This window comes from Carassius carassius, chromosome 23 (assembly GCF_963082965.1).
Source record: "Carassius carassius chromosome 23, fCarCar2.1, whole genome shotgun sequence".
NCBI lineage: Eukaryota > Metazoa > Chordata > Actinopteri > Cypriniformes > Cyprinidae > Carassius > Carassius carassius.
In genome coordinates, this window is record NC_081777.1 from 20,388,782 (window position 1) to 20,407,246 (window position 18,465).

At 36.8% G+C, this 18,465-nt stretch overlaps 1 protein-coding gene across 10 annotated transcripts in view; it reads right to left on the minus strand.

Annotated features, from left to right (window-relative positions):
• Positions 1–16,385, minus strand: part of LOC132101452 (core-binding factor subunit beta) — a 36,329-nt gene extending 19,944 nt beyond the window's left edge. For 4 of the 10 annotated variants that reach the window (XM_059506430.1, XM_059506435.1, XM_059506434.1 and 1 more), the window contains exons 1-3: positions 15,923–16,384; positions 15,081–15,167; positions 13,382–13,498 (exon numbers count right to left, since the gene is read on the minus strand). In XM_059506430.1, coding sequence (XP_059362413.1) covers positions 13,382–13,498; positions 15,081–15,167; positions 15,923–16,000 — 282 coding nt within the window. In that variant the 5' untranslated portion in view covers positions 16,001–16,384. Of the gene's footprint in view, positions 1–13,381; positions 13,499–15,080; positions 15,168–15,922 lie in introns of all 10 variants that reach the window. The other 6 variants (XM_059506436.1, XM_059506433.1, XM_059506438.1 and 3 more) reach the window with 3 other exon arrangements.
• Between the last annotated feature and the right edge of the window lie 2,080 nt (positions 16,386–18,465).

An 18,465-nucleotide genomic window follows, 5' to 3' on the forward strand; every position in this document is an offset into this window, starting at 1 on the left:
TATATATATATATATATATATATATATATATATATATATATATATATATATATATATATATATATATATATATATATATATATATATATATATATATATTTCCAGGAAAGAACAGGCAGGAGACACATGTAGAACAGAACACAACTAATATAGTGAAGCAAATGAGGATAATTAACAAGACACACCTGAACTTAATGACACAATCAAACATAAGGGAAAACTGGGTCACAGAACACAAGAGGAATGAAAACCCAACAAAAGTCCAAAGGGGTGTGACAAATCCCACCCAATAGCTAAATTTAAAAACTACTTAGCTAACTATTAATAAGCAGCAAATTAGGAGATTGAGGCAAAGTTGTAATTAATGGTTTGTTAATGGCGAAAATTGGACTTTTAAATAAAACGTGCCTGATATTATACATTTCATTAAAAAATATGAATATTAAAATATTGCTTTCAATAGTATTTAAATTAAATAAACCTTATAAAAATTAACTTTTATCCTGAGGGGCTACAAAGTTGCAGTCAAACCAGAGTCTTTGTCCCCATGAGAGAATCATTGCTCAATATACCATTAGCATATGTGCTAACCACTGCAGTGCAAAGATCCCCAGTAGATCTTTGTCCATCCTGGTTGTCATACAGTACACTTGCCTGACTCATGGCCTTGAGAACGGGATCCTCCTCCTCAACAAAGACGTGACATACGACTCTCCATGCACTCAGGGAGACTGAGTCATATCTGTGTGTGTATGAGTAAGAGCTAAAGGCAGCTGTTCTTTCAATAAAGAGATACTAACAGGCCCAAAGGACACACACACTCACACAAACAGATACACAGCAGAGCAACTACCGGTAAAAGAGGGAGGAAGTGAAGGTTAACATTTAAGTGTGGGAGGCATAGCTGCACTCCTGATGTCTTACAAAACTGACACATACGCTTCTTACTCTGTTTTATCTCAAAATATTTACACTGTAAAAATTATTTTACAAAAAAATACTGTTTCAGTATTTCTGTTTCAGAATTTCATGTTAAATTCAGTACATTAGTAGTGCAATTTCCGAGTGAATATTATTATTTTTTTCAGTCTGGGTAACTACCCATCCCTATGTTCACTTTAAAGTTTTTCAGTCTGGGTGACATTATGCAGACACAAACTTACTGAAAAGTGTGTGTGAAGTTGCAGTTGAGCTTTACACACACACACACACACACACACACACAAAACAGGTGCGGCCCAGTGCAGGTGTTGAGCACGCCTAGGCAAAGCAGCCCAGAGAGATAGAGCATGCTTCTCTGTGTAATCAGAGAAAGGCTGAAACTAAACGTTTGCTGTATTGTTTCACACACACGCACTCCAGACACTCCCACGTACGCATATCCAAATTAACAGACAAAAGCCCTCTTTTGTTAATGCATTTGCAAAGAGGAAGGCAGAAGCCCCACAGACCTGAACTTCTCTGCCCACGCCACCTGCCACAAACACAAAGACGGAGGGGAGTCAGTCCATTAGGGTCGTGTCTCCTCCCTCAAACCCCTACAACCTACAATTAGGCTACACCTTTCTCCATCAGGATAAACCCCCTCTGGCCAGCTCTGACACGCACTGCACCACACACAAATGCCGCTTGTTTTTCAGACATAAGTGTAAAATACAAACTAGTTAATTTAGACAGTTTTGGGCAGTTGGGTCAAATGTTTAATTCAACCTTCTGGGTATTTTTATTTAGCTCAACTATTGTTTCAAAAAGTACTATATTTCTTGCTTAAAATTAACCCAAAATAGGTTGGAAACTAAGTTAAATTATAATTGAATAACAGTTTTAATTGCTTATTAATAAATGTTCAGTATTTGGCTCTAGCAATTATGGGTTCATTTTAAGCCAGCCATGTAGTCATTTTTGAACAATAGTTTAGCTAAATAAAACTACCCAGAAGGTTGGGTTAAACATTTAACCTAACCACTTGGTCAAAACTCATTTGCTGCTATATTGTGAAAAATGATTACAACTGGTTTTCAATTCCATTTTTTTTAATGATCAAATAATAATATATTAGTAACATTAGATTCATTTATATTAATAAATTATATAGTTTTATAAATTATTTAATTTATATTAATAAATTTGCAGGCAATTAAATAATGTATTATTATTATTATTTAGAAAAACTGTAATATGCAAATTACTGCAATATGCTGATTTGAAGAAACATTTCTTATTATCAATGTTGAAAACAAATATTTTTGAGTCTTTTCTGTCACTTTTAATGTATCCTTGAAGAATAAAAGCATTAATTTCTTCAAAAAAGAAGGACTTTTTTTTTTATAACACATCGCTATAATTTTATTCATTTCTATTTGTTTTAGGATCAACTAAATGGAAATAAGAAATGCTTCATGGTTTTAGTTTTGTTAACTACTTTAGTAGTAAGACAGTCATTATCCACGTAAATTGCTCCAAAATAACACTGACAGTCAAATGGTTGCTGTCTCTGTCTGATGAAGTCTCCAAACAACACAGTTTCTGCTGACATTGACGGCTGTGATTGTAAAAATGAATCTTGGAAAGAAAAGGCCAGACCTTGGCGACATGACCCAGCCACACTGTCTCTGTCTCTGCTCTCTTTCCTGTCATCTCAAACTAAGAGTTTGGAGATTAAATTTAACTTCAGAAACTTATTTACAGATTGGACAGGTGCACTGGAAAAATACACTGCAGTTCTGATGTAATTTAATTCCACTTGTAAAGGCATGTGTTTCATATTATCTATGATTTATGTGAATCTTTATGGCGTGTGATAGATGTAGATATTGAATGGAACATAAATTGTACTTTAGATACAGGACATTTTATTATAATAATATGCTGCCATGGCACAATGTTTAAAAGCTGCTTTATTTAAGAACCAAAATCAATTTTGATCATTTCACTGCTAGTGCTAATTACAAAAAAACTCTTTGCTGTATAACATTTTGTCACTTAAAGTACGTGTTTGCTTGTGTGAAACATGTACACTCAACAAATGTAACCAGAAATAAGTATGCCCATACATGTCACAACATAAGTGCAGAGAGATGTGAGTGGATGGTGACCGCGCCGGTCGCCCACCTGTGTCCTGAGAGGAGGCTCTTTCCTGGAATCAGCCGACAGGAATGTAAAACCACACGAAGCTGCTGTATTTCTCACCTGGACCCTTGTACAAGTGCAGAATAAAATAACCTTCACCCAAAAAAAGATCTGGATCAGCCAACAGCACTGTCAGACACTGAGTCAAGAGCAAAGGGCTCTCACAAACAATTGAGAAACCACCAACACTCAGGCTACAGCCCTGGACCTGCCATTCCCATACACGCTAACATCACATCTGCTAATATTTTGAGAACGGCAATTCTCTATTTGTTTGTCCATTTGTTGTTTCTATATTCTTTTTTGCTGCATGCTACGTCATTTTGAAAGACACTTTTTTGGAGAACTATTCAGGGAATAATATACATTATAATATACAGACAGAATTGAGGAATTGATTGTGAATGAAAAGCAGGGGGTTTGTGAGTTAATTAAAAGCTAAATAATTATAATGAATAGTGAAGTGTGGCACACATGTATTCACTGTCTCAAAACTTCTCTGGTTACAGTAAACTGAGCAAACTGTACATGTGCTCTACATGTGCTGACAGTTTTACAAAATAAAAGCTTCAGGGTTCATCTTCATTTTTGTAATAGTAATAATGATTGCTGTTGTTGTTATTATTATTTAATCTCACTTGGTTTCTAAAACATGGTCACACTTTATTTTAAGATCCAATTCTCATCAATAACACCATTTTGTCTTTTGCCTTAATAAACTAAAAATGCACTGCTCATTAATAGTTATTAAAGCATAATATGTGCTTTATATGTACTAATAAACAGCCAATGCGGTAATAATAGGCATGCTAATAAGCAACTAGTTGGTTTCTATACTAAAGTGTTACCTAAAACAGTTACTTAAAAAGATGAACATGCAAATATGTTATTAATTTACCTATATATTATTTTAATATCAGGGGGTACTTAAGTAAATATTGTGCATTTAATAACAAATATGTTTTGGAACCCCTGCTCTAGAGCTATACATGCAATATTAACACATAATATGAATGAATACATTTATGGAAATATTGCTGTAGACAATCTTAGCTCAGTACATTTTATTCTTTCTCAATACCAAATGAAGAAACGGCACCTTCTGAATAGTCTTATGAGAGGAAATCTTTCACAAGAGGAATGGCAGGGAGAAGTCTGCATCATCACCAGGAAAAACACATTTTGCATAACATCCAAAAACGGGACAATCTTTTCTTTTTTACTTTTTCTCTCCCTCCTCCTCACTTTCTTATAACGATCCAACTCAAACATCAGAACTGGGTTTCTGAGCGGACCTCCATGTTTCCGAAGGAAAAGAGATGGACCATGTTCAAAGAAAAACACGGCAGAAGAGTTCTACCACACACACCTCAGTAGTAACAAATTATGTATATAGCAGTTGAAAAGGTCACTCAAAAATGTAGCAAGACTATAAAAACTTCTGTCCCATACATTACTATAGCCTCTTCCAAGATGAAAAAATGTGATATATCACACAATCAGACAGTAATGAGCTGTGACAGAAGTGTGGGTGTAAATTTCATGCAGACATGTATACAATATGAAGAAAATAATGTGCTACCGTTAATTAGACATTAGTTGTTTTGAAGTTGCAGTTTCAAGCAATTACACAAGAAGATACACACAACTACAGTTAATTCTCTAGAGCTTGAAGGGTTTGAGTCCAATTTTCCTGTCTGCTTGGCTGAACATTGAAAAGTTTTGCATTTCTTGTAAAGACACTGTAATGAGCTTGTCCACAACTAGATATTTCCAAAAACAAAGCGAGTGTGACACGTGAGCAAAAAGGAGGGAACCTGGCCATACTGAATGGGCACAAAAAGAACAACTTGGTGATGATGTTGTGCAGTTTATTGATCAGAGGGATGTGACTGGAAGGCCGAGAGACGGGCCTGAGAAACCCGAGCTGGGCACTATAATTGAATCCCTTTGGGGGAAGGCAAGAATATGATGGACAAAGCGTCCACCCTCTGATTACATTCCTCTCAATCTGTTCAGAGCTACACTACTGGCTTTCCATGAAGATCTTGCTTGAGAGTCTGTTGCATGGCCAAAAACAATGAGGCCATTTTTCCCTCCAACTTCAAACAAATTGGGAGCAGATCAGAGGCATGTGAGATGGCAGCAGCAGGAATCAATTAGCACATGCTCTATGATGATGTCATTGACAAGCAATCGGTGAACAGACCAGCTTCCGTTTGAGATCGCAGGAAACATGAGACTCCACCGCAGCCCACTGAATTTTTAAGGAAACCGTAGTTTATCATCCTACACATTGCTACAAACTTGGAGCAGAGTTCACAAAAGACACGTTATGATTAACTCAAGTTTAACTGGCAGGGTAGTTCCTGTCACAGTTCTGAAAAGCGTCAAAATTAACAATGAAATAGATTAAATAGTATACACTTACAAGTCTAAATTAATTGTAGTGAATTTATAAATTCCAATGAATCACTTCAAAAATGATTCACTGATTCATTTGGGTCATCACTCAGAAATATCCATCTTTATATTTACATTTAGTTAACTAGCCCAGTTTGTCAAAGTTTTCAATTAGACTGTTTAGATGTGGTGTTGTTTATGGGTCCAATATGTCACCCGTCTCATTAACAAAAGCTTTGAGAATGAGTTCAAATGAATCATTACAAAGAAGTGGTTCAAATAAAGCAACAAGCCACAAAAGACTTTGTGCAGCGGTAAAAGCACAAGTATACAATAATTAAATGTACTGTATTATTATTAATTATTGGAATAAACAATCATTTAGCCAAATAACAACGTTCATTATAATAATAAAAAGCAAGCTGTTTGTGGTTGTAAAGCTGTAGTAACTGGCCACATTAAAGGGAAAGTTCACCCAAAAATTTTAATTCTGTCCGTAATTACTCACCCTCAAGTCATTTCAAACCCACAAGACCTTCCTTCATCTTCAGAACACTAATTAAGAAATTTTTGATGAAATCCGAGAGCTTTCTGACCTTGCATAGACAGCAACACAACTACTATGTTCAAGGCCCAGAAAGATTAAGGTAAGGACATTGTTAAAATAGTCCATGTGACATCAGTGGTTCAGCCTTAATTTTATGAAGCTATATGAATACTTTTTAGTGCGCAAAGAAAACAAACATTTATTCTCTTTCAACAAATGTCCTTACTACCTTTCTGGATGTTGAATGTGTCAGTTGCATTGAGTAAGAAAGCTAATCAAAAATATCTTAATTTGTGTTCTGAACATGAACAAAGGTCTTATGGGTTTGGAACAACATGAGGGTGAGTAGTTAATGACAGTAAGGTCACATTTGCGTCAATAGTTATTTTAAATGGAAGCTCATCAAGTTAGAATTTAGATTTAGAACTATCCATTTTAAAAATCTGTTTGTGAATCAGACCACAACACTGATTTATGATTGGAAAACTAGCAAATAATGAGGAACGCTCCACCTCAGCTGAATGGCAAAAGGAGAGAGGAAGATGAGAGGCCTTCATCTGCTCCTCGTTTGATTTCCTCTAGTGAGAATCGGCAGCTGAGCGTGGCTCCATGAGCATTTCCCCCATGTGTTCGGTCTAGGAACTAACTGTCAAACTGGCGCCACGCAGCTCCACAGCATGTTCCGCGGTACTTGACTAGTCATGAATATGGAGATGTGCTTGCTAAGCATTGCAATGCACACACATAGGAAAATGTATGAAAAGCAGACACACGCATATACAGATTAATGGATAGTCACCAAACCTACACAAACATATACAATAATACAAATAGGGGTGCAGAATGAAGTGTACACCCACACTGAATGTGAGTCAGAGTCGGCATCTCAACACACACACATACACATATACACACACATACACACACATCAAACTTGGAAACCTTGCTTAATAGTTTTGGAAACGCAAAACTAATAAAACACCAATTCCTGTGGTGAGGCCTCAGACTGCAGCCTCTTTCATAATGGAGTCATTTAGTCCGATTCTTCCCCGTGCTATCTGCCCCCGAGCGAACATTCTCAAAAACACAGACATGCTGAAGATTTATAGTGTCTGAGAGAAAAAAACACCACGCCCCAGTGTGGCTCTGACACAGGGGCCTTCACACTGGCACCGAATCGGAGGCACACATGCATTTTTTTTTATCACATAAATACGTTGAATACAGACAAACATGTTATTCCCCTAGGCCTTTCAAAAACTAACAAGCATGCAATCACACACTCGTTCAAGGTCAGAACTATCTGAGTAACTGATAAATTGAGTAATTGTTTTGCACCAAATATTCTGACTAGAAAATAAATCTATTCAAAAATGTATTATTGTTATTTTATTTATTACTGTTCTTATCAAAATACAAGCATAGGTTGTTAAAGTTGGTAAGTATTTAAAAATACAAATTTCAATCATATCTGAAACAACACAATTTTGTGTTCGAGTTTTCACATTAAAGGGGTTTTATGTGGCTACAAGAGGGTTCCAATGTGTCTGCAGATATGGGAGGAAAAAAAAGTATTTTTATATAAAAATGTATTATTTATATTCTTATTTATATTTATATAAGGCCTTTTTACACTAAGGACAATAACCATCTGACAGCTAATAATGACAGCCAGTCAGAATCCATTCTGCTTTAAAGAGCTTAAAGATTCAAAGTGGCAAATGACAAAATTAAATGGCATGTTTACAATAAACAACAAACTTTATTGTCCGCTGGTGTGGACGCTAATATAGTTATTTGTATAGTTATCTTTATTATTGTTGTTCTGGTTGTGAATGGGCTTTTAAACTTAAAACTTACAAATTATATTTACTGTGAAAAGCAAAAAATAAATGTTTGGGTAGAAAAATTTAGATTTGTTTTTAGATATTTTAATAATTTTGCTTTGCACTCAGTACAGTAACAATAAAAAGCCAATTATTTAATTTGTCAAATAACATGTTGTTTACAGACTTATAGATTTACCTTTATAGTATAAATCTTTATATTATAAAAATTGTACTATCGATTATCAAATGTGTGGTCCATGGTACAAAAATGTGTCACAGTCCAATATTTCCCATAGTACCAAAATGAATCAAAATGCCAATCCCCACTACAAAAATGTGAGCATGGCAAAGCTTATTTGTATTTTATTCCAAAAGCAATCCGTCTGTCACACAGATTGTAGTCCAGAGTTCTGAAAGCCCACTACCTAGTGCACTGTGGAGGGTCTTAGGGCAAAAGCTGGCTGCTGTTTGAGACTCTCAGCCAATCAGTTTACAACTCTCTTGCTGCACTCCCTTCCGAAGTTAAATGACAAACCAAAGCCTCCTGGCATGGCCCGAGCAGACGGACCCAATTTCTGCTTCGCATAAAAAAAGTCAAAACCACACACGAGCGCTACGAATGAAAAGAGGAAAGAAGGAGGAGAGGAGGAAACAGGGCCAAGCATCAGATCTCCTTAAAGCCTTACAGCTAAAGCCTCCATCTCAGAGGAGATCACATTTCAACAAGATTGAGTTTAAGTGGTGGAGACAGAAGCTGCATGAAAGGGAGGGAAGGAGAGAGAGAGTTTCTTGCTCTAGTAATAGTAGTGCAGGAAAAACGGCACAATATAGTTAACAGAGAGCCAAAAGCTACTAGACTAAACTGAGTGTTGCATATAAAAAGTGGATATCAAAAAAAAAAAAATATATATATATATATATATTTTTTTTTTTTTTTTTTTTTAACTTAAGCATGGTTAATGATCTTCCTAGATCAAATGGAATTCCCTTTACTTCCCTTTTGCCTTCTGAGGGTACGTACATCACATTTTACCTTGTCAAATCGTCAATACAGCACTAATTCAGTGGACTTTTGGGCTGATGGAATACCTCAGGGAACCTTTGCTTTGGAGTTTCTGAGGAACTCTGGCTGGGACAGGGTTAAAATCTCCTCCCTGGGGCTGTGCTTGCTACCGCTAAAATTAAACCTCCCCCACAGCTGGTTCCCATTAGCCTGCAGTGACACTAGGAGCCTGTACTTAAGCTGTGCTGCGGGGGCTCCGCCGCCCCACTCAGATAATACTACTGTCCCCTGCAACAGGCCAAGTTTAAACTGGCCCTTCACAGCTCCTGCTGGCAACCACTGTGTTTTCAAACCAAGGGAACAGAAGAGGAGAGAAAGGTGAGAGTTATGGAGGGAGAACAGTATGGAAAAGAGCCCTTCTCTTGTGAGTGGTGGAAACCGTTGAGTCTGTCATCACGTTGGAGTTCATCAGAGGAGAAAAACATTTACATGATAATGTGAAAGCCATAAGGAACAAAATATATGGGGGGGGGACATATCCGCTATTAATATTACGTTTTTTTTGCTTTGAGAGGATATTTAATTGTACATACTAATTTCTTTGATTTTTAAATTCAGATTACTTTTTCTATCATCTATCACGCTCATTTAATGTTATAAAAAAACAATAATTTAACAACTCTGTTAAATGTATATTTTTTAATTCTGAATATTGTAATTGTTGTAATGCAGAAAAAAACTAGTAGCAGTAAGGACAATTAATTTTTGTATTTTATTTTTCATTCATGCAGTTTTTCTGTATCAGCCAGGATCAGATAAAAATGCAGAGCGATTAACTAAGCCCAAAAATTTGAGTTCATAAGAGTTCATAAACTTTAATGTTGCCTCGTAGCACATTTTAAAGTTATTATAATGATTTTTTCTTTTTATCAAGCATATCATCAGATGACTGCTTGTGAACTTGTGTACTTAAGGTGCTCTTGCCTAGCTTTGATTCACATATTCTTTACAACTTTTATCTCTAAACTGCTTTTGAGGTTTGGGAGTCTGGCAGGAAAAAAAACACAGCATGTGCATTGTGAGTAACAACTGAGACGTTGATGACTGATTTACAGCATGAGAAATAAACCAATTGGCAGTCTTGAAAGGACACCTCAGCCAATAGGCAGAAAGCAATCACACATTCCTGATGACAGGCAGCACATATCTCACATGGTTTTGCATGTTGGGATCAACTGCAAATCTGAGCGCTTTCCGGTTAGGGTAATACTTTAGCCGTAGTCTATTAAAACCATAGCTCTTAAGAGGGATCTGTTTGTGGAAAAGGTTAACAATCAGTTTAATTAGGAGCAGAGGCTGGGGCGCACGCATGAACTCTCCCGGTCTGACACTCACCGCTCTACAGGGAATTCACCATGTCAGACGTTCACCGTTTGAGTGTGTGTAAGTGTAGAGAAGAAAAAGAGACAGAGAATTAAAGGATGAAAGGAAAACAGAGGGTATGTGAGTGAGGAGGAGGAACAAAGTAAGAAAGGAAGGGAGGACAGACCTTATCAGCAATGTTTGTCCATTCAGGATTTCCTTCCAAACAAAAGAGAAAGGAAACTCCAACTCTGAAACGTGTTAGGTGGATATAAATCTGTCAAGAGCTCTTGTTAAGGTCATTGCATTTTTATGCTTTTTTCAACAACTTCTAAAACAGTTTACATATCTTTTTTAAAACAATGATACACAAGACACAAATCCAGATGAGTATATAAATTACACTTTTTTCAACAACTATAGGTACAAATGTGTTAACTTAAAGACTATCTGATCAATCATTTAAAAATACTTTCAATGATGCAACCAAATAAAGGTCAATAATTTCCTTTAAAATAATAATAATAATAGTAGTGGTGGTGAAATCACATGCTAATACTATGATACTTCAAAATATTTAATGGTACTATAATGCGTGTACAATGGCATTTACATTGAACTCCAGAGTATTTTTTAAAGAATACTACAGTATATGTCATATATATATATATATATATATATATATATATATATATATATATATACTACGCAAATAATAATAATAACACTATGGTTATAATTATAATACTTTTTGTAAGTAGTGACATGCACAAAAAAAAAACTAAAATGTGCTTCATGTGGTAACATCTAAATTAACTGATTTTATCTAAGCATGAAATATATCAAACATAGTATCCCTGAATCAACCTAAATACAATAGGTCACACAAACAAAACTAAATTTAAAATTTAAATTTTGTACCATTTTACTCCAGACCAGTGCACTGTTAACTAACATGAACAAACAATAAAGAATCGCATTTTTATCTAACATATGCTGTAAAAGTTGATGTTAGCTAGCGCATTGACCAATGTTAACAAATAAGGTACCCCTTTTTTAAAGTCTTACCTTAATATTTAAAAGAACTTACATACCATGTAAATGATTTAATAGGCTCTGAATATGATCTGATACCATCAAAGTAACACGGCACCAACACAGTACATTCTGACAAAGGAAACTAAATGCCTAATGCACAAAAAAGCCTTTCATCTCAAACATAGCAAATAATTCTTGCAAATGCAAAGAAAATGCTTTCAAAAGAATGCAAATAGTACAAAACAAGCAGTGGCAACAATCCAACATCTCCCAGTGCAGTGGTATGAGTGTGTGAGTCGGGTAGGATCTGGAAAGTGTAGGGGTATGCGGCGTGTGGGCTGTATTTTGAAGGCAGACGGTGTGAGGCTCATTAAAGCTGCATGGATCTGAGTTCTGGCAGAGGTGACAGACAGGTGGATAGGATTTCCAGTGAGCCCAGGCTCAGAAACACGCATGCTCGGCCGCCCGTCAGCACGGGGATCGACACACACACCCTTCATGCCTTTTTAAATAATTAACAGCCAAAGATTAGTCCTTCAGCCTTGGGGCCAAAAGGTCCATTGATTTCTCACAGATGCATTTTTAATGAGCGCATCTCAGTGAGGCAGCGTCCGTGAAGAGAGGCTTCCTTGTCCACAACAGCACAAGAAACACCAGCAGCTTTGCGAGAGGCTTGTGGTAAAAACACAAACAAAGCCTGTAAGTGCCTCTCTAATGTCTCACACTAACGTTCTTCTACACAAAGCCTTGAAGGGAAAGGCCTCAGGGGTGACCTTAAAAGAACCTATGGCAAAATGCTATTTAATCCGGCTCGAGCATTTCCTTTAATTGGTCTTGTGCGACCATCCATAAAGCTGTTGTGCCGGCGGCATATTTCCTAATCAGCTTTTATGAACTGTAAACATCTCGGCACCAGTGTCTTTAAAGCACTAGAAGACTTGAATTAAATCTGTATCACATTTGGTGGTTGTGACAGACACACTAAGAAAGTGATCACTGCATCTGTGGACAAGCGCGGCTGACAGAGTGCATGATGGAGTCAATCACGTATTTCCCTTTCTTTACAGTGTAAAGTGTCACAAGAGATAGAAAGAAAAATTAACTTGAGAGCCTGATTTACACCCTTTAAAAAAAAGGTTCTTCATTGGCATCATGTATGATTCCTTGAAGAACATCCGCTTGCAAAATTTTTATTTATAGTGGAAAAGGGTTCTTTAGATTGTTAAGATTAAATGTTCTTCCCACTAAGAAGAAAAGGAATTTATTAAGTTGTATAATAAATAATGACTGTTTTGAACATTCAAAGCAATGTTCCGAATGAACACGGTTTTTAAAAGTGGCCTTACAAAGGTGACAAGGGGAGAAGTTATGGGTATATATGCCTCTGACAGGCACGGACAGCTTTGACTGGAATAACAGAAATAAATACATAGTGGTTATAACTGGAATGAATACAGTGCAGTGTGGTGTGGTTTTATTTTACATTCTTATGGGTATAGGGGAGCTATGCATACCTTAAATCCAGAGAAACAAGAGGGAGTTGTTGAAAGACCAATTCAAAAACCGATGAGCATGTCTGAAATAATACTGCTATAGAAATAAAATTGAAAGTTTCAACATAAAATGGAAACCTGTGCCATGTTTCATTCAAGTGAGACTGTTTTTCTTGCTGTCTGCAGTGTAATATTTCAAGGGTTCATTTTTCCTTGAGATGTGTATGAGAGAAACATATCATTATGGAAAATCAAAACTTTTGCCCAACTTAACCATGGATACGTCTGGTTTGAGAAAGCGACACACTTCCTCTACTTTGCGTAAAGGAAGGGAAAGACAAAAGAGAAACAGAAATGACTTCTTCAATAATTTCTCAGATTTCATAAATCATGCATGTTTTTTGTTTTTTTGAAACTAACTAAAAGTTTTCATGTTACTATTATCCTACATTTGTATGAAAGTGTGTATATATCTTTATGAACTGATTTAAAAAAAGGGGAGATAAGGGGAAAATTTGAGAATTTAAATGAGGGCAGGAATAATTGCAAATACATAAAGAAAGAGTGTTAGGACTACCTTTCCCGTCTCCCGCTCGAAGTCCACATATTCTCGGGTGGGCGCCTGCCGCTGATCCCCATGAAGGTTGGCTGGGAAGAACTGCAGCGAGAGGTTGGTGCCGGTCGCCACAAAAGCCTTTTAGAAGGAAATCAATACAAACAGGATAAGAAAGCCAGGCCCGAGCATAAATTATGCAGCCCGTCATTTCTGTTTTCACATCAGAGAGAAGAGGAGAATGCCTGGAGCCAAGGCCAGCGCTCAAAACATCAGGAAAAGAAGGGAGGGGGGATGAGGGGGGTGCACAAACGCAAAGAGGAAAAAAAAACAAGTCATCATTTTCTCTATTTGAGGTATTGAGTTACACACATCTGATTCTATTTTACCAACGCTCATTGCTGGCAAACTGGGCTGAACCAAACTGAGTTTGAGAGAAGACAGAACGGAGGAGTGAATGAACAGAGACGAAGAGGATTACAAAATCAATAATTGTTTTAAATTCAGCCCCTCGCTTACATTAATAGCAGCAGGACTGATGTAAAGGTTTTGAATTATGGTATAATAACTCAATAACATTTTCAAGGAGCATGAGCAACAACAACAACAAAAAAACTGAATTTTATCTTACAGAATTCTAATGCATTTTAATTATATACAAAAAACTGATTTATATCAGTATATACATACACAATATTGTAAATTATATGAACCAATATTCAGCATCATTGTAACTGGCATGCAAATACATAAAGGCACAAGGAATTTTTTCTCTGTAGCTTTGTAATAGGCCTGCTTGCCAGTGATCCTCAACATTTAATCTACTTTTTGACATTGGGGCAAATAAGGCCAAATGCATCTACATCTTACTGATTAATAAACCAAAAAATAGTCAAATCTATTTTTTTTTTTTAGAAATGCTTTAGTAATGTTTTTCATTATGTTACTGGTCAGTAAGTTATCACTATCAGCTGTAAGGCCTGTAAATCGATGTTTATGATGAAATTCTGTCAGAAAAAAAAAATCTAATTAAATCAAAAGTGACATCAAACATAAAGTGCAATATATTTTATCTATCTAGTTTATAATGTTATAATAAACAGAAAAAATATATATTATCAGAATTAAAGTAACAGTTGTCTCATCTATTCTTAGAAATATTATGGATAGCTAAATCTATCTCAAAACAGCCCTGAAGACATGAGATACAAATAACGAGATAAACAAGCCTCCCCTGTTATCAAAGCAGTCCAAAAAAGGGGGGTATGAAACAAATTAATCTAATACAAAAAATACCAATAATAAAAATAGGAGGGGAAAAATTTAACAGGCGAGGGATTCTATATAACATGCAGTCTCAGGGTATTTTTAAAGAGACTGTAAATTAGACACGTCCGAGTTCATCTGCACCCGCGAGACGCGTTTCTGATGATAATTAAAAGAAGCCGAGAGGCACTTTGTTTAAGCATTGATTCATTATTTGTAGTCCTAATAATACAGCGAATTAAATAGCAACAAGTCGGTATAACACGATATGGATCATAAATGTTCTCTGCAGTCTTTTGGCGCTCATTACAAATGAGGAAGTATTTTGAACATCGTTTTTGGTGACAGCGTGACAGTTCCGGATGTTTAATGACGTTCATGTATTTGAGTATTGAGCTGGCAGCGATGATGCGGGGTCAGTAGTCCCTGACCGCTGCTGTGAGGTGCGTGTACTCACTATCTCTGAGCGGCCGTCACGACACGCGTTCTGGAAGCGCGCCTGCCTCTCCTCGTGCGGCCGATCGCGGAAACCCGTGTATTTAATCTGTAAACAGGGATGAAAGAGTCACTAAAGAAACAGTGTTGTTATAAAACAGCTTCATTAGAGTACACTGTAAAAATGTTTTAAGCATTGATAACAACATCTTTATGTTCTTTATGTTATGTTCTTTATGTTTATGTTCTATTTAACTTGTCACAATATCTTCCATTCTTCATGCAGTTTTATGGTAGTTTTTTTTACATTGCAGTTCTTTCTTTAGTTCTTCAGAGTTTGAATTTAAAGTGGTCAGAAGAATGTAACGAACTTATTCTTGCAGGTTGCGACTTTGATGCCACTTTGATTTCAGTTAATATTAGTATGTGGCCTGAGGTAAAAGTCAATTGGGATTAAAACCGAATAATGAACATAAATGCAAGCTATCGGAAAATTATGTTAAAAAAAAGAACAAAATACGCACGTTTGAAATGCAAATTGCTTGACATTGTTTTAAATTTTGATAATAAGCAAGCATATTTTCGTTACTTTAGCAGAGTTAAAAGATGAGGTACAGAGGTGCGTCTTTCTAGTCTACGATGCATCTGTATTTTGTTGATATATGCTTGCAATATATAGGCTCAAAAGTAATTTAGTAATTGCCGTGAATGGAGGGTTAAAAACTTTTCTCATCAGCAGCATTAGCGGTCGCTAAACAGAGGCTGTTAAAGAAAGGCGATGACACGCTTGTTTTCATGTCACGCGAGAGGTGCAACTTTGTTTCCGCCACTTTATCAAATGTCTCTCGGATGAATCGAGCTCACCTCGCACTCGCGGCTGAGTTTCCTGAAGAACTCCTCGTTCTCGAACTTGCTCCTCTGATCCGGGACCACCCGAGGCATCTTGAACGCGATTTGATCAATTTTGTTAATTTGTATTTGTGTAAACTTGCGAAGAGAGTGAAGCGTTGCCTTGAACCTCGCGAGTCCCGCTCTTATTTCCTTCCGTCTTTTATCTTCTTCTAATGATGGAGTATGTTGCAGTGTTCTTTGTGTTCTTTAACATGTGAAAGCTCCCTCGGTTTTCGCCTGTTGTGGGGTCCGTGAGTTGTACGGCACTAGATTTGGCAGTAATTTGCAGTTGGCTTGTTGTTCCTCCTCACTCTCGCGCGTGTGATCTCCGACTGCTGACAACAGACGCTCGCTCGCGCTACTTTATCCGTCGCATGAGCTGCATGGCTCACAGTTACTTCCTGGCTCCTCGGAGTCCGACTTATGACTGTACACCCAAAATACTCCCCCCATTCACAATTCTCTCCACTATGGACCGTGTTTGCGCAGGCGTGGGCGAGATGCTTTCTATTTTTCTTTCTTGTAGTCTTAAAAGGAACAAACAGAGGTTAAAGTTGTTACCTGTGATAGAGATTCTGCAGACTGGTGTTCATAAACACGTATTGTTAGCATAAACTGTTAGAAACAAAATAACGTGCTCCGATCAGAGAGGATGTTCACACTGTTATAGATATCAACCACAAAATGTAAGATATTACAGGCCTCTATTTTTACTCTTATTATTCCCTAAGTCAATTTTGAGACATCCACATCCATTTGTAATCTGCCTAAGATAACCAAACGTGCAGATAAATTGATAGATAGATGGATGGATGGATGGACGGACAGACGTACGGATGGATGAATAGATAGATAGATAGATAGATAGATAGATAGATAGATAGATAGATAGATAGATAGATAGATAGATAGATACAGTAGATAGATGGATAGATGGATGGATAGATAATGATGGATGGATGGATAGACGGAAGAATAGATAGATAGATAGATAGATAGATAGATAGATAGATAGATAGATAGATAGATAGATAGATAGATAGATAGATAGATAGATAGATAGATAGATATGAACTTATTTCTATAATGATTTTAGTATGTTCTTGGGAAGATGAGTCTATTACAACATCTGTGGTAAATATTTGGGTGTTGAGACATATCTTTCTTTACTGTGCATGTTTTGAAGTTGCAACTTCCCTCAGGACAGAGGGGGAGGTACAGAAAGACAGCGAGAATGGGGAAGTGAACGCAGCACCAGAAACATTCAAAGGCCTCCAAGCCCTGTCAGATCTAGCAGACAGGTTGCATCACTTTTGTGCGGCTTACCACAGCTATCGTGTGCGACTTTCAAATGTTAAAAGCACTTCAACTGTCAGAATGTCGCTGCATGTATGAAACTACGGTTAAAAGTAGATAGCTGATGAGTAAAGACTATTCTGTCTTTACTGCATTTGTAGCTTGTTCATTTTGCCTGGGTTCTATACTTCTTACATTGTTTCTTTATTATTAAACAAAGCCATCTGTTTCTGGCTGTCACATTAAAGATGCTAGTTATGTGTTCTCAGTAATTGTGGAAAATCTGTAAGATGGAAATATATTGGTATTATCCCCACCTAATTTAATTCATATTAAATTTTTGTATTGCCAGTGCACATACATTTTTAGTATTTTTTTTTATCTACAAAAACCATTTGCACTAAATTCAAATTGAACTGTAAAGCAAGTGTACAGTGTGTGTGTGTGTGTGTGTGTGTGTGTGTGCGTGTGTGTGTAAAGGCCCATGTAAAAGCTTACATTACCCAAGCAATTATTAGTTTAGCAACCATTAGCGGTAACTGGGTGCACATATTCCCTCGGCCCACTAATGTATGTTCTCATATTAACACTCCTGTTGTGTAGTAGACTTGCATTAGTGCCATTAGAGTTGAACAACATTGTATAAAATGTTTTGCAAATTTTGACAAGGCTTATAAATTATAAGAGCTTACAGTATGCGATGGGATTTCGTGCCCTGTATATGACTCCTTGCAGACTGCATGTGATGAGTTTTAGCTCATCTCTGTTTTTCTCTCGTCCTCTTTCTCATGCATCAGATTGAGATCTGTGGTGAGTTAATGTGTTAAAAGGCTGTGCTTTGGGCCAAATGGGGCGTGTGAGTGCTTTAATAGCACCACATAACACTCATTAATTAATGAAATATTCTGTGGTTACCGTCTGAGACCCATTTTGACAGAGTGCTCGCAGTCTAGAGGCTAGGTGTCTGTTCCAATAGGTTTCAACTGAACAGACACAGAAGGCTTTACCCGTAAATATCCACTCAGGGGTCACCCGAAAACTTTGTTAGAGTTTTTCTGCCATGTCTGTGCGAGCTATAAGAGGAAAAAGTTTTGTTTGTGTAGTTCTCAGCAGTTTTGCACCTCACTGTTTCCAAATTGTTTGCTGCGCACAGCTGCACTGAAAGAATGCATAAACAACAGATCAAGAAATCCCCCAGATTTTATACGTCTTCAACCCAT